General features: G+C 47.4%; 1 protein-coding gene across 1 annotated transcript in view; it reads right to left on the bottom strand.

The window, feature by feature from the left end:
* The window catches only part of LOC144776444 (putative ferric-chelate reductase 1), a 321,596-nt gene that overhangs the window by 133,561 nt on the left and 163,037 nt on the right, over positions 1-24,998 (bottom strand). The window contains exon 11 of the mRNA XM_078659268.1: positions 16,578-16,690. Coding sequence (XP_078515394.1) covers positions 16,578-16,690 — 113 coding nt within the window. The remainder of the gene's footprint in view (positions 1-16,577; positions 16,691-24,998) is intronic.

The raw sequence follows: 24,998 nt of genomic DNA, 5'->3' as shown, positions 1-24,998 counted from the left end.
CTGCAGGGCGGCCTGCCTCTCCAGCTCCGTCTGCGACGCCGATGGGGACCGCCTGTTCTGCTCTCGCTTCCGGTTGCGCCTGCTCCTACGTGGCCTCGGTCGGACCTCTGTAGCCTCCGTCCACGTACCTGTGCCATCCCTGCCCGCTCTATACCGTTCCAACCACTGCCAAGCGTCGTCCGGTGTGTCGCAGAACGTCGCCACTCCATCCACCAGCACCTTCAGGAGCGCCGGGAACAGTAGAGAGTACTGCACCCCTTAGTCACGGAGGGCCCTCTTGACAGCGATGAAGGAGAAGCGGCTGCGCTGGACCTCCAGGGAGTAGTCGGGAAAAAGAGACACAGACGCATTGTCCACCTTGTATGGGCCAGCCGACCTAGCGTGCCGCAGGATAATGTCCCGGTCTCTGAAATGTAGCAGCCGAGTTATCACTGGCCGGGGGGACGGCCCGGGGCCGGAGGTCTGGCCGGGACCCTGTGAACCCTCTCCAACGTGTAGAAGTGCATCAGGCCCTCAGGGACCACCACATGCCGCAACCAGTTTTCAAGATATGAGACCATGTCGTCCCCTTTGACATTTTCGGGCAAACCCACCACTCGGATGTTATTGCGCCTGTTGCGCCCTTCTGCGTCAGCCGCTCTTCTTTCCAGTTGCTGCACCCTGCGCGCTAGGTCCTCCAGTGTGGCGTCCGTCGCTTTCTGGGCCGGTTCTAGCATCTCCAGCGCCAGCTCCGCAGACTTGACTCAGTCAGCGAGCTTGTCGTGGTCCGCCTTCAAGAGGCCGAGGCCCGTGGAAACCTGTGCAATGTCCTGGCGCAGCGCTTCTCTCGTGTCCCCTATGGCTTTGAGGATCTGGTCCATCTGTTGCTGTTGCAGTCCTGTAGTCTGACCGTCCGCCGGACGCTGGTCGTGGGCCTCAAGGGAGTCCTCAGCCTGATCCGTTGGAGCCGTGCCCGCTCCCTTCCGTGGCTTCCCCATGGTGCACCACCTGAACTCGCAAGTACGCCAAGTGCCAGGAGTCTGTCCCGTGGCGAGCCCCGGGTCGGGACGTGCACCTCCACTTATCCGGCCGAGCTAGGAAACAGGGTGGCGTCCACAAGATAGCTCCGGGTGGCGCAGCAGGTCCACCCCTCTTCCGCTGACGCGGTCCGCCAGTGACGCTAGGCCGCGCTGGCCCCTTGATGAGCGCCGGGAGATCCGGAGGACAGATCCCACGCCCGGAGGAGCTCCAATGCGACCCCAGGCCCTCGCCCGTATACACCGGGGTCTGCGATAAGAAATTCGTGACAGGGGGACCAGCCCCGTTGCTGCAGGGCGTCCAAAGGTCTCCTATGCACCGGGTCCCGTGATGCAGACGCCAAGGCGCCACTGCCCGCGTCCTCACCGGGCCAAGGGCAGAGACCCCTCAATTCAATCTCTGGCCATCCGAGTGCCCACCGGCCCCCAGCCCTCCTGCACAACGACCGGGTCCTCAGCAGGCCGAGCGCCGTCCCCCGCTCCTAGTTCCAGGGAGGCTCCGCTCCTAGGTCGGGACCCTCGGCTCCGGTGCACCAGATAGCCGGCCACAGATCAGAACCGCACCTCTCGGCGCCTGCCCCGCCGGGTCCGCCGTAGGCGATGGTGCCCTCCGGATTACTCTACACCGCTGCCGGGGCGCAGTGACGCCACAGCCCTTCTTCGCCTGGGTCCTCCGGTCGCGGCCGCCGGCCAGTCGCCGCAACCGGCACGCGGTCACTAGCGTTGGATGCCCGCGTCTACCCCCGCCAGAGGGCCGTCTCCTGGGCAGCACCGGCACAAGTTATGTGAGATAGAGGGGGTAACTCTACACCCGCTGGGCCGGACAGCAAGAGACCCACCACACCTTGATAGGCCAATCCCGACTAAGAGAAGGCTTCCTCCTCCCCCCCCAGCAGCACCCCCGCCCAATTGAAGTCACATGTCCCTAGGGCCCTCGCGTGTGCCGGCAGTACCCCGGCAATACAGGGGAAGGGACCACACCCAGCGCCCCAGATAACAGGACTAAGCACACCCTCTTACTGTCCCTCGTTCAGCCTCCTGGATATCACTCGTCCATCAGTCCATCGGCCGTCTGTCCGGTAACCTGAGGTAGCTTCCCAGGGTCCTTCTCCGATCCCCCATCCGAGCCTCCTAGTTCCGCTTCATCAGAGCCCAATCGGGAGCCCGAGTCCAACACCAGGGCCTCCGCCGCCACTCCAGAAATGATCGACACCGCCTGCAGGGCGGCCTGCCTCTCCAGCTCCGTCTGCGACGCCGATGGGGACCGCCTGTTCTGCTCTCGCTTCCGGTTGCGCCTGCTCCTACGTGGCCTCGGTCGGAGCTCTGTAGCCTCCGTCCACGTACCTGTGCCATCCCTGCCCGCTCTATACCATTCCAACCACTGCCAAGCGTCGTCCGGTGTGTCGCAGAACGTCGCCACTCCATCCACCAGCACCTTCAGGCGCGCCGGGAACAGTAGAGAGTACTGCACCCCTTAGTCACGGAGGGCCCTCTTGACAGCGATGAAGGAGAAGCGGCTGCGCTGGACCTCCAGGGAGTAGTCGGGAAAAAGAGACACAGACGCATTGTCCACCTTGTATGGGCCAGCCGACCTAGCGTGCCGCAGGATAATGTCCCGGTCTCTGAAATGTAGCAGCCGAGTTATCACTGGCCGGGGGGACGGCCCGGGGCCGGAGGTCTGGCCGGGACCCTGTGAACCCTCGCCAACGTGTAGAAGTGCATCAGGCCCTCAGGGACCACCACATCCCGCAACCAGTTTTCAAGATATGAGACCATGTCGTCCCCTTTGACATTTTCGGGCAAACCCACCACTCGGATGTTATTGCGCCTGTTGCGCCCTTCTGCGTCAGCCGCTCTTCTTTCCAGTTGCTGCACCCTGCGCGCTAGGTCCTCCAGTGTGGCGTCCGTCGCTTTCTGGGCCGGTTCTAGCATCTCCAGCGCCAGCTCCGCAGACTTGACTCAGTCAGCGAGCTTGTCGTGGTCCGCCTTCAAGAGGCCGAGGCCCGTGGAAACCTGTGCAATGTCCTGGCGCAGCGCTTCTCTCGTGTCCCCTATGGCTTTGAGGATCTGGTCCATCTGTTGCTGTTGCAGTCCTGTAGTCTGACCGTCCGCCGGACGCTGGTCGTGGGCCTCAAGGGAGTCCTCAGCCTGATCCGTTGGAGCCGTGCCCGCTCTCTTCCGTGGCTTCCCCATGGTGCACCACCTGAACTCGCAAGTACGCCAAGTGCCAGGAGTCTGTCCCGTGGCGAGCCCCGGGTCGGGACGTGCACCTCCACTTATCCGGCCGAGCTAGGAAACAGGGTGGCGTCCACAAGATAGCTCCGGGTGGCGCAGCAGGTCCACCCCTCGACCGCTGACGCGGTCCGCCAGTGACGCTAGGCCGCGCTGGCCCCTTGATGAGCGCCGGGAGATCCGGAGGACAGATCCCACGCCCGGAGGAGCTCCAATGCGACCCCAGGCCCTCGCCCGTATACACCGGGGTCTGCGATAAGAAATTGGTGACAGGGGGACCAGCCCCGTTGCTGCAGGGCATCCAAAGGTCTCCTATGCACCGGGTCCCGTGATGCAGACGCCAAGGCGCCACTGCCCGCGTCCTCACCGGGCCAAGGGCAGAGACCCCTCAATTCAATCTCTGGCCATCCGAGTGCCCACCGGCCCCCAGCCCTCCTGCACAACGACCGGGTCCTCAGCAGGCCGAGCGCCGTCCCCCGCTCCTAGTTCCAGGGAGGCTCCGCTCCTAGGTCGGGACCCTCGGCTCCGGTGCACCAGATAGCCGGCCACAGATCAGAACCGCACCTCTCGGCGCCTGCCCCGCCGGGTCCGCCGTAGGCGATGGTCCCCTCCGGATTAGTCTACACCGCTGCCGGGGCGCAGTGACGCCACAGCCCTTCTTCGCCTGGGTCCTCCGGTCGCGGCCGCCGGCCAGTCGGCGCAACCGGCACGCGGTCACTAGCGTTGGATGCCCGCGTCTACCCCCGCCAGAGGGCCGTCTCCTGGGCAGCACCGGCTCCCGACACCCGCGGGGGATCAGGTCTCTTGGCGGCCCCTCCGTAATCGAGGCCGGGGATCCAAAAGCGGCAGTAGGCCCTCGGCAAAATGGCAGGCCGCCGCAGCCTCGGCTCCCTGTCAGCCGCCGATTGAAAGGCAGCCGCGGGTCCCTTCAAATGCCCAGCCGCCGGCGAGGTGCCCCTCGTCCTCCAAGAACCACGCTGGGTCGGTGGTGCCGCCGGGGAGGGAATCGAGCAGGATAAATGCCGAGATCGGCCCGGAGCTCGGGGCTCAGGCGACCATGCTCGGCGGAGTCCAAGCCACGCCCCCCACATGAAGGGTTTATGAGTGGTGTGACAAATCAATCAACTGTTACACTGCTTAGGCACGAAATACACGGAAGGTAGAGTAGTACTCATTATTGTGGCTAGGGTGGGGCAAGTGGTGAAGGATGCACAGGGGGCACAGCTGTAGTCGCTTGTTACTATGATGTGCTATATACAGGCCAGGAGCACCCAGATGACGAATCGCCATCCTCTCTGGTTGCAGACATCCCTATGACTCACCTGACTGGTGCAGACAGATCAGTCTTAGAACAAGCAATAATACTTCAGGAACTGGGTGATGCCTATGCAGATGAAGATCTAAACTCCGAGAAGACACCACGACCAGATGGTTACCTGGTGGAATAATACCGGAAGCTCCAGCTATACATTCTCTTGCCCCTTCTGAGCTTACTTTCTGAAGAAAGTGCTAAAGTTTTTTTTTCCTGCCAGATATAGACCCAGCAACACTGGTCATCATACCCAATACGGGCTGCTCAAAGATCTGATGTGCATCCTGCCGGCCTATCTTCCGCATCAATAGAAGGGTCAAACTTTATGCAAAACTCTTAGCCAATCGCCTACTACAGGTCATACACCAGCTTGTCCACCCTGACCAATGTGGCTTTATAACACGTCACAGCACCAGAAACTGTATTCGGATTGTGCACCTGGCACTGGCCCACATTAATAGATTTTGAGAAGGCATTTGACTCTGTAAACTGGTCCTTCCTTGAAAAAACCCTAACCAAGACAGGGATTGGGTCCAAATACCGAGCCTATGTTAGGGTACTCTATTCTACTCAACAGGCACATGTGTGTACTTATGGAATTTTGTCTCCCAGGTTCCTCATTAGGAGGGGCACCAGAAAGCAATGTCCCTCTCACCCCTCCTTTTTTGCATTGGCTATCAATCCGTTGGTGCTCTGGATCCGGTGTGATTTACAGGTGTGGGGCTTTTACTTTGAACTAGCAACATAGGATCCAATAGCCCTATATGCTCATGACCTATTGTTGTTTCTCTCTTGCCCTGCAGAAACAGGGCCTCAACTGCTTAACATCATGGATACCTTTGGGGCAGTCTCCAGGCTGAGGGTCAACTGGGACAAGTCCCTCTTGGTGCCCATTACGGGCAACTGGCAAGAAGAAATATTGCACCCTCGGCTCCTGATACACCGCCTTAGTTTCTTGTATTTTGGTATTTATATCTTCTGGGAACGAGGCCTTACCTGGATCCTAAACCTCTGTCCCTTGCTGCAGAGGATCCAAGAGGACATGGCGCGGCGGGATAAGCTTCCCCTTATCTTATCTGTAGGATTGCCCTTTTTAACATGATGGTCAGAATGCAGAATATGCTACCTGTGTGTTCCATAAAGGAATCCCCTAATCTAAATAAAAGAAGGATAAGTCAAAAAGGGCATTTAGGCAATAAGGTAAGGTGTCAGCACCAAAAAACTGAAGGTTTCTGATGAGAGAATTGGAATGTTCAGGCATGAGGCCTTTGGATTCAAGCAGTGGAGATTGGTAGATTTCAGAAGGATCTTCCCAGATCAAAGTCAGAAAGAATCAATGGTGTCTTCTCCTTCCTAACAAGTCTTAGGAACACACACTATTATAATTCAACAAAACTTTAGTTCCAACATTTCAGCTTGTTCCCACTCTCAGGCACCCATTGTTCTCCTCCCAAAATCTAGGAGCTTGTAAACTCCCTTAATTCCAATGTTTTCACAATTGTTCATACATGACTACTTCCTTGAATTGTTACACTGGACAAAATAGCTGGACAGGTAGCTTTTCCCACGAGTCGCGCATTCTGGCATCTTCTCCTCCACTCAGTGAGAACCTCACTATCAGTCATCTAATGAAAAACAAATGCCTATTCACCAAATAATAGAAGGCTTATGGAAAAATTACAGCATCTGCAGTGGGATGAGAAGAAGGGAAACCTCTTGTGCAAAAATATGTGAGCAGGTCTCTTAGCCTTCAACGTTAAAGTCAATAATTCAAAATGGTATTAATATTCGGTTAACTTAATTCATTGCGACATCTTAACTCAAACATTTCTTATAATAGCTAAGTTTAACTATCTATTACAAATTATAAATTAAATAGGCACAAGTTATTTACTGTTGTAAATCACACTTTCTTATTGATTGCATTTAATTTTGAAAAAGACTAATAACACTCCATCAAAAAGTAGTTTAGAATAGATTGCTCTTCGGGATCGTTGTGTGAAACACCCACCAGACTGCTAGGAATCAATGAAAGTAGAATGCCTGTGGGTGAAGTTTATTAAGGCTACTTAGTTTGCAATGTGGATGTAGAATGAACACATAACATCCAAACATGTTCATACACTGTTGTCCAAGAGAAGTATTGCCACCAAGTCATAAAGAATAACAGGAAGAAACACAAATCCTAGTGCATTTATTAGAAAGGATAGAATAAACTAGTAAAGTACATACTAGTAAAATATTGTACTATGTCTTGCGTGATCATATTAGCCTCATATTGATTTCAAATCATATTGAACTTCTTCTAGAAGTGCATCTCTGCAGCTATTGAAAACCCAACATGTAATGAGCACTGAAAAACAATATATTGTTCAGCAATATATTCAGCTTACTTTGAGTTTTTGGGTATTTGTTTCCATTTAATGTCTCAGTCAGCGTTTAACAGTGTTAATTGTGAGCTGTTAGTGACTATCTCGGAGTCATGCATGGTTTTGGAAGACAACAATATTTTCTTACTCCCGCAGCAAAACATTCTTCCAAACTTATTTAAATATGTATTATTTATACATCTCGAACTTTAAATGGAGAGACTGAAGTATTCACTAAGTGGAAATACTGGGAATGCTTCAACAGTAGGCGAAGTGACCCAAGCCTCCAATACTCCAACCTTGTTTACTTTTTAATAGATTTTTGGGCAACATGTATTATTGTTTTTTAAGTTCATATGCTTGTGTGACTAATAATATTAATGTTAATGATTTCTATTTTGGATCCATATCTTAATGCTGAATTGCAGTTAAAATACGTTTATTATGAGGGTTATAAGTGTGTATATTTACTTGATTTAGTTATGCCATATTTTGGTGAAAAATGCCATATTGGATCAAATGGATGCCATTTCTTTATAAACCCTTCACATCATGTTCCCCAGTGCATCTTTTCTCACCACAGCTCTTCAGAATGAAGATACGTTGATGTAATTTTCCTATTGTGCTCTGAATAAACTAGTTGGTGTCCTTTAGTGTAACATTGTCCCAAGGTCTTTCTGTGGCTCAGTCCAGTCCAGTGTTGCTCATTTATGAAGCGCTTTTGTTAAATGTAGTCTATTTTGATCAAAACTTCTCTAGGTGACTGTGAAGTGGAAAAACAAGGTGTTTTCTTAGACATTGGGATAGTGTTAGCGTATAATGCTGTTGATGTGGATTACTCTGATTCACCAAAGAATTGATACATGGGCTCATACTATGCTGAATCTATGCTTTTAGCTAATTTTCTGTTCAAGAATTGTTTTTAAAAAAACACATTGCATTGGGGTGTGATAGAGACTTTTGATGGTCTTACATGGGATGATGTCCAAGCTTCTTTTTTTAAATTATTTTTATTAATGACAATAGTAATATATTATGACAGAATTATTCAACATTATACAGAGCATGACAATCATAGCAGTGCAATCTTGATTCCCATCCCTTTCTAACGTATCCCTTTTAGCTAATGGTTCTATGATATCTTGCTTATTCTGCTACTGAAGTCAGTTGGAGGACCACCTGTCGAGGTTCACAGATATTTCCCCTGTACTCATTCCATGTGCCCCATATTTGTGTCCATTTCCATGGGCACCCCCCTGATTCATACACTGTTTACTCCATCAACATACACCAGTCCAGGTCTTTCTTCCCTGCTGTAATTGTTGATGCCTTACGCGCGTCCCCTAACATTGCGATGTTACGTTTAGCTACTAACATCCCCAGTGCCATGGATCGAGGTCCAGGGGTTCCAAATATTTAAGAGACATAATCTTATCGTGTGTTTTACTTGGGATTCCCAGACTTCTCCATACATCGGGCCACTGTGAACCAATAGCGCTGTATATGTACAGATTCCCAGATAATATTTATGAATGTGACCTCCCCTCCGCATTCTCTGCTACAACTAGAGTCTTGTCTATTCCTCATTTTTACAAGAGTTGGTAATGCACCCTATGCGGAACATTGGGTTGCACAAGATTTAGTCTAGAAGAGATCACCGGCTCCCAGGGGGAGGCTAAGGCTTCCTGACAGTCCTCGTCTTCCATATCTCCCACGTCTGTTACCCAGTGTTCGCGTAACCACAGGAGGGGATCCGTCATGTTGTTAATTAACTTCTGATATGTCTTTTTGGGGCATGTGACTAGGTATGACTTTATGGAATGTAAGATGTATTGGAATGTGGTTATGTCATAGTGTTTAGATCTGAAGTGAAGCAGTTGAGGCTGCTGTGTCAGACTGGTTGGATGGGATCTTCTTCAGAGAATAAAACTACTTTCAAACATCCATTGATGTGTACCTGCATTTTACATTTCACACACTTAAATATAGCACCTTCGTATAGTCACCACTTGGGAAGGGCCCATGGTCCATATTATATCCAGGGTTGTCACTGGCTCTATACATGCCTTGGTTTATGGCTGCTAGGTGTGCTGCCCAACAGTACCTGCGCACGTCCGGTAACCCAATGCCACTGTTGTACCAGCCTATTTCAACTTCTGTGCCACAATGCGGGCAGTTTCCCATCCCATAGAAGTTCTCTCTGCTCTTCTTCAATGGCCCTGATATAGTCAGTTTGAATTGGGTGCGGAGAAAATTTCAAAATATATAAAAAGCGCAGCAGAGACATCATTTTAAATAAAGCAGCTCAGCGTAGCTGGGACAGGAGAAGAGTCTTCTAATGCCTGACATCACTTTTTAGTTGCTGCAGAGGGAGCCGGAGGTTGCGTTCATATTATAATGCTGGATCCATGATTACATACACTCCCAGGTACTTAAATCCCTCTTGCGCCACTTCTGTCTGAAAGTTTTGGGGCAGGGAGGGAAATTTCCCCTCAGCACATAGAGGACAGATTTCCCCCAGTTTATGATGTTATGATGTATCCAGAATATTTACCCAAATTAGTGAACATATGGAGGCTCTAATTAACAAGGCTGTCAGTAAGACCAAGTAGAGAAGTATGTCGTCGGCATACAGTGAGATGCGGTCTTCCCAGCCCTCCGACCATCTTAGGGCCCTTATAAGATGATCTTTCTGTATCCACCATGCCAGCAGCTCAAGCAGCAGAGCGAAGAGCAGCGGCGACAGAGGACAACCCTGCCCAGTTTCTCTTTCAAGAGTGAATGTTGATGATTTTTGGTTATTTACTACCACTTGTGCAAATGGTTCAGTGTACAGAAGTTGGACCCAGTTGGAAACTGGGGACCGACACTGATTATTTTGAGTACAGCATGTATAAATGGTCACTCGATGGTATCGAATGGCATGGTGGCGTCTAAAGATGCCACCACTGCGTCTTCTTGTAGAGTATCAGTCTTGCTCAGTACTCCGTGAAGCCCCTGGAGGTTGTGTGAGGTATTTCTTCCTGGCATAAAGCCCGACTGACCCGGATGCACAAGCTTGGTGATCACTTGGAGCAATCGGGTGGCCAGCAACTTTGCCAACAACTTGACTTCGGCGTTAAGGAGCGATATTGGTCTGTGAGAGGAACACTTGTTTCTAGGTTTACCACTCTTGTGGATAACCACAATAGTAGCTAGCCGCTGGTCTGCTGGGAGTTTTTCCTGCTCCCGGTTTTCCTGAAACATCTTGGTGAGGTAAGGCGCTTTTTTACTAGGGGCAAGTTTAACCAGCTCTATAGGCAAGCTATTAGGGCCCATTGCCTTTCCGTCTTGTAGGTCTGCTATTGCCCTTTAAACTTTAGCAGTGGTGAGCTCACCATCTAGTGCCTCAAGATCTTCTGGTGAGAGGGTTAGTAGGGGCATATCTAGTAACAGGGTCGCTGATTCTTCCTCTGTGGAAACTACGTGGGACTTATAAATCGGTTTAAAGTGGTTCGCAAACTCATCTGCGACCCCTTGAGGGTCTCTGATTTGTCTATTCAAGTTATCGACTAGTTCAATTACCATCCTGTTGGCTTGCAGCCTACGATCCAACCAAGCTAATAGCTTCCCTGCGATATGCCCTACCTCATAAACTTTGCAACGTGTGGCTCTAAACTGGGCTCTTGCGGCGTATGCGGCTTGATCTTCATATTCTTTCCTCTTTAGTTCGAGCAGGTGTTCATCCTCCTCTTAGCTTTCCCCTCTCGACCCTCTTTCAAAATCTAGGATGTCAGCTTCTAGTCTGGTGAGTTGTGCATTCGTTTCTTTTTGGGTCCCAGCGGTCAAAGAGACTGCCTGCCCCCTGGCTACTGTTTTAAACACCTCCTAGAGCGTCAGAGAGGAGTCCACTGAGCCCTCATTCTCCTGAAAATAATGTTCCATTTCTAGCACCAGTTTTGTCTTGATAGTAGGGTTCTTGAGATACAAGGGATTTATTGGAGCAGTTCTTCCCACCTGCGGTTCACTTCCTCCCAGTAGGCCCATATTGGGGAATGGTTCGATATATCCCTTGTCATATGGCGCACTTCTTTAATTTGTCCCACCTGCCCTGTCAGCACTATAATGTAGTCGATTCTAGATAGGGAGCTGTGGGCCCCGAATGAAAAGTAAGTTGTCTCTCTAAAGGGTTTAGTGTACGCCAGGCATCAGCCAGGCCCATTGCTCCCAGGAAGTAATGAATCTGCCTTCGCGAGGGGGGCGCGTCCCTTGGAGGGGAGCGGTCTAGTTGTCCCGAGACTATCGAGTTAAAGACCCAACCCATCATGAACAACCCCACAGGAAAGGCAAGAAGGAGATCCCCTAAGTCCTTAAAGGCCATGGCCTGAAGACCCAGTGGAATATGAACCAACACCACTGTGAGAGTTTTACCCTTCCAGCTCCCCACGATAGCCACGTATGTTCCCTGTTTGTCGGTCCAGACCTGATCTGTGGTCATCAGGAAATTCTTCCTAGTCATTATACCAACTGCCTTCGATCCAGTAGTGAACGCCTAGTGGACTACTAATGTATATCCCCATCTTGTTAAGGCCCCACGTTTGTTCACCACCAGAGGTGTCTCCTGCAGGAGGACTATGTCTGGGATGTGTCTTTTTATGTATTGAAGTACTATCCCTCATTTTAGCTTGTACCCCAAACCATTTACGTTCCAGGATAGCAGTTTGAGCCCCTTATCGCTGCCCATATCTGGTACCCTCTACTTCTGTGGTCTTGAACAATCTATTAAGTGGAGGAAAATTGATTCCTATATTCTTTTTTCTGATGATGCCTTCCTGATGGAGATGTGTGAGCCAGCCCTTGTGAAGTGTTTGGAGAACTCAAGGTCCCCATTTATACTCTAAGTTACTGTCATCTAAACTCCCCCAAAAACAAAACAAACTACCTATACTTCCCTCCCCGCTTCCCTGCATTACGGGCTTGAAACTGCCCCTATCCCCAACTATTCAGAGCGACTGTCGTCCCATTAGAAACTAATTTAAAAGTGATGGGGGTGTCCACCCTACGCCCATGCCCGCCGTTACTGCCCATTTAAGAATAACATAAGCATGTAATAAAGATAGTAAGTGCTCAAAACGGAGAGTCACTTAGCCCATGGTGAGAGTGTTTTGGAGACTGTGTACTTCATTGCATCAGATTAAGTTCTTTACTGATAAATACTCAGTCCATGATCCATTGCTGTCCACTTCAACCAACAACCTTCTGGATCCTTGTGATCGACTGGTTGCCTTTGAAGCCCTTATGGTCCGGTATGCCTTCTATGGGACCTCTCCTTTTGCAATTGGGTGCCATTTCTATGGATAGGTCTCCGCCCATCCATCCATTCTTGTACCGCCTCTGGGGTGTCGAAGAACCATATTTTTTCCTCAGCTTCCACCCGGAACTTGGCAGGGAATAACACAAAGTACTTCAAACCCTTTTCTCTAAGTCTAGCTTTGGTCCCCTTGGAACGATCGTCTCAGTTTCTGCACATATGCAGTATAGTCGGGGAAGAAGGTCACAAGACTGTTATCAAATTTGATCGGTGGAGCTGTGTGTGCTGTTTGCATTACAACATCTTGGTCCCTGAAGTTAAAAAGTCTAGCCAACATTGGCCTTGGGGGTGCTCTTGGTCTTGGTCTCCCTCCCGAGACTCAGTGTGCCCTCTCCACCAAAAAGAAGGTGGATAGATTTTTAGGCAGGAGGTCCTTAGTGATTAGTTCTTCTATGAAAAAGTCTGGAGTGAGTCCCTCTACCTGTTTTGGCACTCCGATTATTCTAATGTTTTTCCGGTGTAATCTGCCTTCATAATCTTCCAACCTGATTTCCAGGTTCTTCTGACCTCCTGCAGTTGTTTGATCTGCTTTTCCATTGTTTTGGACTCTTGGCTGAGAGTGGTTGTGGTGACTTCTATCGTCTTGAGCCCGTCGTTGATTTTTTTTAAATCTGCCCAGAGAAACGAGACTTTGGTTGTTATTGCATCCATTCTACTCTTGAGTGATGTTCGAATTCCTGATGGCCTCCATAATGTCTGTCAGTGAAGGGTTTTCTGAATCATGTTGCAGCCCCGTCTTTGTCACTGCCCCCGGGGGTCTATCCACATTCGTATTATTGGACATGGTGTATCGATCAAGTTTTGTCCGGTGCGTGCCTTTAGCACCCTTGGTGCTAGACATTGTGGGATATAGACCCGAAGAAGTGGTGCGGGAGAGCGGCTCCCCCTTAACCCACCTGTTGTCCCAGACTCCCAGGCTACTGCTCGCTGTCTGCCTGTGGAGCTCTACCACTGCATGCCCCACGCGTTGGGGGGCTCCTGCCGTTAAGAGGCCTAGGAATGGTATCTGCCCTCCTCAGAACGGCTACTCGCCTAAGTATCTGCCAATAATCTCCTCGCTGGAACGCAGAGGCAGGGAGAATTGTTCAGGGGGGAAGGGGACGTCACCACTCTCCCACAGGATTATTTCTATCCCTTGGGTATGTTCGGTTTCTCCCTACAATGATGTTCCACAGTTCCTGCATTCTATCTCATAGTGGGGGAAGGTAGATTTAGGAAGGGTAAGCTTTGAAACCGATCCTCCATCTACAGCTATGTAGGTCTCTTCAAGCCCTAACGTCTATTTTCCGTCATCCCGGCAAACTGTCGGAATCAGCTACCAGATCATATTTGGCTTGAGGCCAACAATCTCTTATTCCGCAAACTCCTGAAGACTCTGTTGTTCTCCTGAATCTCCCGATATTTCTCGGTTTAGGCTCTGTCTCTAGCGCTGGGAGGCCTTTGGTAGCCATGCGCTTTATAAGTGTATATTCATTAATTCATTCATTCACTCAATGTACCTCTGTGCGGCCTTTTAGCGTTGCGTGCTGTGTAGACTCCACACTTTGTCTTTGACCGCCTTTAGGTTAATGGCAGAAGCCCTTTTGTGGCCCTGAATCGCAAGTTATTTTTGTCTTGAATTACCGCGACCACCGCCTTGCACACTCTCCTTCCCACGCCAGAGTGACTCGCCGCTCTAGTATCTGGCCCGCCAGTGTGTTTAAGTTGCTTGTGTCTACACTGTAATGGGTCACCACCACGGTCTGGTTCAGTTCTCAATTCGTGTGCCTGCCCTTTGCCAGCGGCCCTCCTCATCTTGTCCCCCTTGGATCGACCCTCGGGCGGTCAGCAGCCCTTCTGTCGAGCACTCAATGGCCTCACTCGATAGCCCAGCAGGGATCTTTTCCTTTTCTCCGAAGGCTGGATCACTACGTCATCTGTTAGAAGTACTCTGGTATGGCGTGCCAGTACAGGCAGACGATCGTGCTCGCTTGTGAGGGTCTCAATTTGTGGAATGTGTACTTTGGTTCTTTTATCCCTCAGTTGCAGAGCAGGCAGCCTCACTTCGCTTCCGCGCCTCTTGTTCGGCCGCGCAGGTCAGATTACTTAATATATATGGTAGACATCAAAATAAGTTTAAATAGTATCTCAAAGTTAAGACCAACTAAAAGGTTTGCCATTTTAATTATGTGGGAAATCATTTTAACCCATCCAATATATTGTTTTATGTACAGAAGTAATAAGGAAGACTATCTATATGGCATCAAGTGGAATGTCTGGTATAAAATGAAAAATACAACAATACACTTTTTTTGCTCCAATACAACTCATTTTTTTCATCAGATATTTAAGACATATTTTGTTGATTGATGATAAAAAATAGGCCTGTGAGCAATGTTCAATTTTGAAATTGAAAGCTGAGGATTAATGTTCAATTTTGAAATTGAAAGCTGAGGATTAATGTATAGAGATATCTGATATATTCCAATTGGTGTTGAATCCGGTTGTTCATTAGACTTGTTTACAGAGAGGTTACTATAAGGCTGCTAATGCAGCAGACAAGAAGTATTTATCTGTGTAGTTTTACATAGCAAGAGCAACGACCAGGGGCCTTAAGAACACTGGGGCATATATTTAAGAACGGTGTTAAAAGTATTGTCGGTTTAGTGGCAGAAAACTGCCGCTAAAGCTGCGATAATGGGCTTGATAATATGCCCTGGAGAATACCAATAGAATCCCATGTTCACACCAGAACATCGACTTCTATTGGAATTCACAAGGGCATGCTATCAAGCCCATTATCGCCGCTTTAGCAGCAGTTTTCTGACAGCTAGTTAAGTACATAAAAACAGTAAAAGACAGCAAATTATGGAATATTTAAAAAAAAACGAATAGGAGCTCAGAGGGAAACATTTTACAGACCCAAGAACATTTTAAAACATAATTCACATGGCAATAAATTGCATATTATGCAATAGTAAAAAGATGTTCAAGGATTACTGACCAGAAATGCACATATAAGACTTATATGTAGAATGTTACAGTAGATATCTCATAGCCATGCCAAAGAAACAGAAGATATTTAAGGTCTGTCTTGACAATAAACTGAGATGTATTGTTCAGGAGGGCGGGAGGCAAAGTCTTCCACATTTAACTCCTTCGCCGCAGGGCTAATTCCCCTGCAGCGCTGGGGGGAGGGGGCGCGCGCAACGCCATGGTGCTTGTGACGAGCTCGGCTCGTCACGCTGCACGGTGGCGCTGTGCTGATGACGAGCTGAGCTCGTCATGACCACGCCCGTTTTTCAGAACGCTCAGCACCGCGGGGGAATTAGCCCCACGTGTGAGCACCGCGCGTGTCATGACGATCTCAGCTCGTCATCAGAACACGGCCAACGTGCCTCATGACGAGCTGAGCTTGTCATGAGCACGCAAGGAGTTAAGAGCGCTAACTGTGAAAAAGAGCTATAGTGTGCCTATTAAATGTTTCAAAAGAAACATGTCTGAGCATAGTCTGCCTACATTTGTTAATTTCTGATAGATGCTAAGGAGAAGAAGTGAATATGACTGTATGTATTTCACAAGATATTTAGTAGATGTTTCTGGCATCAATCAGAAGTTGATCATTGTTAAGGAGAATGAGGGTCTGATGTTCAGAGTAACTAGTTCTTATGAGCATTACATCTGCAGAATGTAACCAATGTGAAGATGGTTTTATTTTTAAAAAATTCCAATGACGAAGTTGGTCGGAATAGAGAGTGGGTAAAAAGACGTGTACATATATATACTTTAACATACTTTAAGAACTACTTAAAAAATATTGGGATTAACAATTACCTTTTTAAAGGCCGGTTTCCTGTTAGAATAAACTCATCTCTATTAATTAAACTGAGGTTGATTCTGTTATGTGTGTTACTCGGAGATGAACTGATAGTCATGGGGAGATTCAAATATGTAGTTGCCAAAGTAATCGAGACTAATTTATCCTAGCATATGAGGGATATTAGGAAGGTAATTGAGGCATGGGAATGGGTTTCCGCAATCTGGTCAGTTGACCATTGTTATACAGTGGTGAATCTGAACTAGGGAACAATACAGAAGCACTTAAAGTTACAAAGTGCAAATACAAGCACATAACTGCAGGGGTTATTCCACTGTTAAGTTAATATCAATTACTGGTATTTGTGCACTAAAATACATTATAATCATTATTCACACAAGGCGATACAAATTACTTATATAAAATCAAGAAAAGGCATGTAATGTATTATTTAGTAAATAATTATGTTTAAGTGGTATTTAATTATTTACAGCTAACCTACCTGAAACCATGTGGCTTTACCACAAATAGGTTTCTTTGCAGCATTCTTTAGGTAGCGGGCGAAGACCATTCCAATACTTCCTGTGGTCATCCAGGCGATCAACATGAGAGCACCTAAAGATAAAATGAGGTATTCTTAGTTGAGCACTTTGTTGCAGAGCAAAATAAAGAAAAATTTAATGAAAATGGCTTACCTAAAACTCAAACAAGCAACAAATTATCACTCCATCCCAAACTATGCTTTAATGTATTTTCTCACAAATTTGGGAAAATATTTTGTAATATAATACAATGAAACTTTTGCATATTCTAAATATGTGCACAGAGAGCCATCTACAGTCTCTGTCTAAAGTCCCTTTGGGACAATTGTTTTTTGCCTTTTAACTCAAATGTAAATGGCATTAGTCTGCCTGATCCCTAATGGAAACAAATGCCATTAGCAAGTACTAGCTAACAGTGTTTGGTACGCTGAATTAAACCTTTTGGACATTTGGGCTCTGACCTTCATTTCCAAAGACAGTCTAACAGAGCTAATGAGTTGTATTTCAAGATCATGCTGTGGTTGTAAAGGACCTTTCCACTAAAAGACTCTCTGTGAAAGAGCAAGGTACCTGAAACTGTCATGTATGTATTTATGTACATATCTTTGCATATAAATGGTATTTCTACAGCACAACCCTAGCCAAAGGGTCTCCAAACCGGTCCTGGAGGGCCGGATCCATGCCAGATTTTTTAAATAACTACATGTATCTCAATGGGGATATGCAAAAAATCTGGCATGGATCCGGCCCTCCAGGACCGGTTTGGAGACCCCTGTACAGGGTCAAAGACAAACAAAGTGAACAAGTGATAGGAGAGGTATCTGTGTTGTGAATAGGTAACCCGTTTTGATGTAGTGTTCCTATAGAGATGAGTCTTTCAATTATTTCTTAAATTGGAGCAGTGTTGGAGTGGTCCTGATGAATACAGTGATGGTGTTCTAGATGTTGGGCAGGCATATAAATAAAAACGGCTTGTTATCTTGTGTTTTTCTTTTTTACACTTCTTAGTCTGCATTCTGATGGTGTCCTAGTTGTGGGTGTGCTGAGAGCCACCAGAGATAGTGAGTCTGCCTACAGGATAAGTGGGGGTGGTGTTGTGATGGCTCTGTAAATGATGCAGCTGGTTTTGATGATGGTGTGGGCTGGAAAGACGAGCCAATGGAGTACCATCAGGATGGGGGTAATTTGGTCATATGTATTCAGGCTCTAGATGAGATGTGTTGTGGCATTTATGATGAGCTTAAAGTGTGTCAGTGTGAAATAGAAGAGTCCATGGAGCAGAGTTATGTTATGTTAACCTCCATTTATAGCGCACCCGGCTACTTGGAAGTGTCCCAGCGCGGAAGCCAAATGGTGGAGACAGAGGGGAGCTGACCCAGCTGGAAAATTACTTGAATAATAAAATTAAAAAATGTTTTTAAACAGCCTGAAGTCCCCTATATTTCGAAGCACAAAAGGGTAAGGCATTCAAGCCATGGCCGTTCTGACAGAGAGGGAGCTGCCATCCATTCTAGCCATGCGGTACCAAGGTACAACAGCGAGGGATTGGCCTGTAGAGCATAAATGTCTGGGTGGCTCTTGGACGTGAAGCGTCTCCTAAGATACTGAGGCCCTACATTTTAGAGAGCACCATGGGCGGGTGTAAGAGCCTTAAACAAATTACATTTCCGGAAGACCAATGCACCAGCATTGGCATAGTCTAGACTCGAAAGCATAAGAGCACGGGTCACCATTTCTTTAGCCACTTTGGGCAATAGGGGCAGGAACTTCTTTATGCATTTCAGTGTGCCAAAGCACACACCAGCTAGTTTATTGATCTAATCAGAAATCTTAATTCCTCACTGAACCAAACCCTCAAAATCTCCTCGTTGATTTTCAGTTGGGCCTGGGCTAACCATTTAAAAACTTCTGCAAGACAATTTTTGGCAATGATCGGAGAGAAATCAATTTTCTTCCACATAAAGTTGAGCTGGGTATCATAAGCATAGGCTAAGATCTTAGTGCCCAGCTCCTCTGCCCAGTAAATAAGGGGCGTCATATAGACATTAAACAGAAGAGGGCTCAATGTTGAGCCCTGAGGGACCCCCGTAGTCAGACTTCTCTGTGTTGAGGAGAAATGAGGCAGCCACACTTACTGTGTTCTATTGGCTAGAAAGGATTCAATCCACTCCCACATCTGACCAGAGAAGCCGATATGAGACAACCATGCCAAAAGTTGGTGGTGTGGCACGGTGTTGAACACGGCAGAGAGGTCTAATAGCACCAGAGCTGCTCTGCCGCCGGCATCGAGGCCGTCTCTAATAGCCTCCGCCACCTCAACCAGTGCCGTCTCGGTGCTATGAGAGGCCCTGAAACCTGACTGGGCGGGGTGGAGGGCACCAGAAGTCTCAACAAACTCAGAGAGCTGCTTGTGAACAGCCTTCTCACACACCTTAGCCACAGCCGGGAGGAGGGAAATTGGGGCGGTAACTAGCCGGGGTAGCGGAATTTAATGAAGGTTTTTTCAGCAGGGGGAGAAGTTTTGCCTGTTTCCACCCAGGTGGGACTGTAGCGGCCAGGAGGGACAGATTGACAATTTTGTTGACTTCCGGGTTGACTACCTACGCCATTGCTGCAATAACCTTGCTCTGCAGGGATCCGTAGGAGAGCCTGATTTCAACGATTTAAGTATTGCCAGAGTATCTGACAGCGGAATGAGAGTAAATGTAGTCAAACAGGGGTGGACTGGATCAGAGTCTACGGCTGTCTGATGCGAATAGATCACCTGCATTTGAATAGCAGTCCCAAAGCTATCCTGTATGGCTTGAATTTTATCAATAAAAAAACCCGAAATCTGCTCACACCAGTCGTTAGAGAAGAGCGTTGCCATCGGTTCAACGCATGGATTCAAGAAGCTTTGAACGATTGCAAATATTTCTTTTGAATTATTTTTTGATTGGGCAATGGATCCACAAAAAAGTGGCCTTTGGCCAGCTTGACCATGGTGTAATAGTTGTTTTGAGCCTTCCTGAGAGCTACTTTGGCTTGCAAACTATAGGCCTGTCTCCAACAGCTCTCAAGCTTTTTACAGGATGTTTTTAGTTCTTTTAATTCCTTTGAAAATCAGGATTGGGAGGGGGTTTTCTCGCTTTTTTATGACTCAGAGGTGTGGAGAAATGCTCCACTGCTCTGGCCAGCCAATTATTAAATCCACCAACCGCTTCCAACAGACCCCCAAAGGTACCCGGATGGGTATCTGCCAGGACTCTGCCCAACGATTCAGAAAAGGGGGTGGTGATGAACAGAGTGTCTGAATTAAGCAGACCACTCTTACCCAGTCCAAAGATCAGGGCTTGATCCATCACTGTTATTTAGCTCACTGCCCCATCCCAGCTCAGAACCTGGCTATATGCAAATTAGTCTGTCCCTGGCCCAGTGCATCATGAGAACAGGGCAGACCAAACTACCAAGCCAATTCTTCACCAGAAAGGACACAAGCTTCTGGGGACCGGTTTCTGGCATTTCAGCCTCGTCGGCCCGGCTTGCTTGAATCCTGATGGAGCAGTGAGCAAGGGACTCATGTCTGAGTATACCCTGCCACACCTATAGTGGCCAAAAACGATTCAGAAAAGGGGGTGGTGATGAACAGAGTGTCTGAATTAAGCAGACCACTGTTACCCAGTCCAAAGATCAGGGCTTGATCCATCACCGTTATTTAGCTCACTGCCCCATCCCAGCTCAGAACCTGGCTATATGCAAATTAGTCTGTCCCTGGCCCAGTGCATCATGGGAACAGGGCAGACCAAACTACCAAGCCAATTTTTCACCAGAAAGGACACAAGCTTCCGGGGACCGGTTTCTGGCATTTCAGCCTCGTCGGCCCGGCTTGCTTGAATCCTGATGGAGCAGTGAGCAAGGGACTCATGTCTGAGTATACCCTGCCACACCTATAGTGGCCAAAAACGATTCAGAAAAGGGGGTGGTGATGAACAGAGTGTCTGAATTAAGCAGACCACTCTTACCCAGTCCAAAGATCAGGGCTTGATCCATCACCGTTATTTAGCTCACTGCCCCATCCCAGCTCAGAACCTGGCTATATGCAAATTAGTCTGTCCCTGGCCCAGTGCATCATGGGAACAGGGCAGACCAAACTACCAAGCCAATTCTTCACCAGAAAGGACACAAGCTTCCGGGGACCGGTTTCTGGCATTTCAGCCTCGTCGGCCCGGCTTGCTTGAATCCTGATGGAGCAGTGAGCAAGGGACTCATGTCTGAGTATACCCTGCCACACCTATAGTGGCCAAAAACGATTCAGAAAAGGGGGTGGTGATGAACAGAGTGTCTGAATTAAGCAGACCACTCTTACCCAGTCCAAAGATCAGGGCTTGATCCATCACCGTTATTTAGCTCACTGCCCCATCCCAGCTCTGCCCAAGGCAGCCGGCTCAACGCAATGAGGGGGTCTAGCCTCCAAAGTCTGCATAGAAGAATAGGATGGCTTAATGGTCCAAGAGAATTGAATTAAAAAATGATCACAGCAAGCAACAGGGAGAGGATCCTGAACAGCTAAATGGAAGTTGGAACAGACCCCATCAATGGTATGTCCCCCACTATGAGTAGGAGAGTTGATCCATTGGGTCAACTGGGCAAGATCCAAGGACTCATTAAGGGCACGTGTGTCGGAAGCTTCTCTGCAGTCAAAGTAAATATTGAAGTCACCCAGCAGTAGATAATTAGAGTAGTGTAGGGCTCTAGGCACGATGGCTTAATCAAAAGCTTTTAGAAAAGAGATTGGGGGCCCAGGGAGACGATATAACAGTGTGGCTCCCAGTAAAAAATGCGGAGAAATAGTAAGGGAGAAGTCGATCGCTTCCCCCTCCCTAAAATCCTGTGACTGTCCCTGAGTAAGAGACCAATTTTCCCTGAAGCTTACCGCAACCCCTACTCCTCTGTCTGTTTTGCGGTCAACCCTGGCAATTTTATACCCTGCAGGGATAGCTAAGGCCTCTGTTATAAATAACAGATCTAACTGGCTGTCTACCAGCAGCTAAAAGATGTCACAAGCATGTTTAGCTATGGACCGCGCATTAATAAAAGAAGCTTGAATACATTGAACAGACAGAAGGACAGAAGGAATATGACTGGGTATGGAATAGAGTCCACAGTATGGTTAAAATTATAATTACACGTCGGACAGATGCTAGACATGTTATCCAGCACTGCCCATACATGGCCGCACTTACTCGGAGACGCACCAATCTACACCTGTTTCTCAAGGCTCTAGAACCTGTGTACAGAAGGCATGTTAGATGGGAAACAAGAAGCATGGCTGGTGCTGGCCGCTTCCAGGATGCTCACAGTCACAGACGGGCTTGCCTTAGGTGCACCCGCTGCGCGTCGACGCAGCGCGCATGTTTTATAGCAGAATACCACCCAACTACTAGAGCGCGCCCTTCCCAAGATGGCGGCCTAGATTGTCTCTCCAGGATTCCGCTGTTTGCGTGGTGCGTAAATGCAGGTAAGCGGTCAAGAGTATTACCACAATTTAGATTCAAGAGTGTGGCCAGGCTTGTTCACTGGCATCCTGTGCTACATTGAAAGGTTGGGTGATGTATGTTTCTCTTGAATTTAATAACAGAAATGATTTCCATATTCTGATCCCTTTCAAAGGTTCTGTTTGCAGTTCTATTATTTGTTATGGAACTATTTAAAAAGGCTAGTATTTGAAGCTTATTGCACATTTTGACAAAAATAAGGTGTTAACTAACTTCATTGCTTGCCTGTTAAAGGGAAGGTCCTCATCAAACAAACTCCCATGGTAATGTATATGATGTGCTCCAATGATACTCTCAGACAGTTAAAGCTTCCACTAATGATTGACATGACCTCCCGTATAAGGCCCTAGTACAGAATAGGGCAGGGGCGTCAAAACTACTTTTAAGTCTTCACTATAAAATAGGGCATGGCAGTTCAGAGGCCAGCAGCCCTTTCGGCACTGGCATGCATGTGTGCACTGCTGAGGCCTGAGGTTAGTTTAAAAGCAGCCCTGTGTTGTAGGACTGCTTCTGACATGTAACTTTGGTAGTTGGGGCACGTAACAATTCATAAACTATAATATTTTGGCATGCTAGGTACCCCCAGACTCTCCCCTAAGTATCCAAGTGGTGGATGGTCATGTACTTGTAAGGAGAATCCTTATAAAATTGGTTTTATATGTTGTGGGTTTAGTGAAATTGCACATTTCACTTCCCACATTGTAGTAAAGTGCTTCCCAAAATCGACTATTGTGCTAGGAGCACTGTGGAGTGAGGATCAGCAATATTTTTACATATACAGAACCCCTAAAGTCTCCCCTATGTGTTCCAAGGGTAGGAGAGTCCTGCAGATATAGGCAGGGTCCTCATAAAGAATGTTTTATAAGCCCTGGTGTTGGAGAAATTGCCTACTTAACTATCCTTCTTGCTGATCCCTAGCCACATAGGCTAACATGGCAAAAAGGTATTAATTAATTACCGGCAGGAGAATTAGAAAATATCATTCAGGCATTTACTAGAATGGTATTGATAAATCCAACAATATACTATTGTTGAATTTATCCTAACATATACAGACAAGAAGTTTGAACACTTTCTTGTCATTAAGCCAAAATTCAGCCTTCCAGTGGTCTGCCCTGATTAGTTAGAGTTAAGTGGATTAGCCAGGCTGCTTTGATGAGGTGATAAGGGGCCCCTGCGATGAAAGAGTCTTTCTGGGAGGAGAGGGTTCTGCTGCATAGGAATGCCAGAGCAAGGGAGATGAGTTGTAAACAATGATCTTCCAAAGGAGGAGGAGACAGACAGAAGAAATGAGTTTCATTTACACCTCTGTCCACTGAACCCAACCAGATGGTAGGCTTAAGGAAGGAATGTGCAGATGCCAAGGGGAGGAAGTCTATGGAGATGAGCCATCCTGGAGGTTGGTTTAGCCAGCTGTTGCCTCTCAACTAGGAACTTTAGTAATATTGAATTTTGGAGAAATAGTGCTTTCTGGGAGACCATTGTGCCACACTTTGGAGGTAATGGTCATGCAGTGGGGTGTTGCCCTGCACCTCGTTAGACAGGAGGGCCCTCCTGTATGACCCTAGAAAACACTGAATAAGTACTGGAGAGGGGCAGTGCCTCTCACATCCGCTGCTTAAAAATAAAGGAAGAAGTTTGATTTGCACCAACCAGCCCTGCACTCTGATTGACTGTACCTGATTTGAGGGACTCCGGGAAGAAAAGCTCCAGAAATGTTTTTAAGTCAGAAGGTAAAAGCTTTGACTAAGAAATTCTGCGAGGAGTAACCGCACAGGGCTCCACCGTGGTCGGCCTGAAACTTTGACTTTGTACCTTTCTAGTGTGACTATCTGTCCCAATAGGCAGTATAGGTTTCTACATTGGATGTTTTTCGTTTTGATGTAATTTTAAAGCAAAAAATATTTCCCGTTTGCGGATATTGGTTTTGGATTTTTATTGTGTTTTGTGTCTTAATTACGTATTAAATTGGTGTTTTTAAATTCTTTACATACCTGTCTTTCAAGTTAAGCCTACCTGCTTGCAGCCAAGCTACCAAGGGTTGAGCATGGGAATAACTTTCTGAGACCTGTTCTGAGGCCTATTTAATAATCCACTTTTCAACAATGGGCAAACCATTAACTAGGCCTAACCAACTTAAAAAGTTATTTTTTACAAGAAAAATCAATGGTACATTCTTTAGAGCTAATTAAACATCATTAAAACACTTTTTGATATCTACGGTTAGGACTAGAGTGTCTGCAGTAGCTAACATTTTCATTAAATGTGTGAGACACTAATCTTGTGTAGAAGCCGAGCAATCATTACCAGACAGTAGGTTATATATTTCTCCTGGAGTTATTGCCAGACATTCTGTCGTTTTAGTAAGAGAAAAAAGAACAGACTGTGGAACCTCTTGTCTGACAGCACCTTACCCGGATTACCTACTCTATTAATAATTACCCACTATTTCTGGTGCGGAAGATGTGCACACTGTATAGTTCCCAACGCCACAGTACTAGATCCCAGATGGGACCACAGTCAATTTTCAAAGCAAAGCAAAGCAAAGCAAAGCAAAGGTGCACCACCAAGGAGTTCTACCAGCAAAGACAAATCAAATGTCCATATTCAACATTTCTTTGACGATTCTTTATTTCTTTTTTTCTTTTTCTCTCTCTTTGTTATTATTCCAGAGAAAACAGTGCAAACAACACAACGGACAGCCGACGCGTTTCGTCCATATACAGGACTTCTTCAGGGCATAAGATTAGAGTAGAACAAGCCCCTCCAGAAGTATTCGGTAGGGCGTATGCTATCTTACTGGACGTCGTTCACCGTCAAGTACAATATAAATAAAGAGAAGGGGTC

Source organism: Lissotriton helveticus, chromosome 1_1 (assembly GCF_964261635.1).
Source record: "Lissotriton helveticus chromosome 1_1, aLisHel1.1, whole genome shotgun sequence".
In the NCBI taxonomy this organism is placed as follows: domain Eukaryota; kingdom Metazoa; phylum Chordata; class Amphibia; order Caudata; family Salamandridae; genus Lissotriton; species Lissotriton helveticus.
Note: the sequence above shows the minus strand (reverse complement) of the source record. Positions and strands in the feature narration are given on the sequence as shown.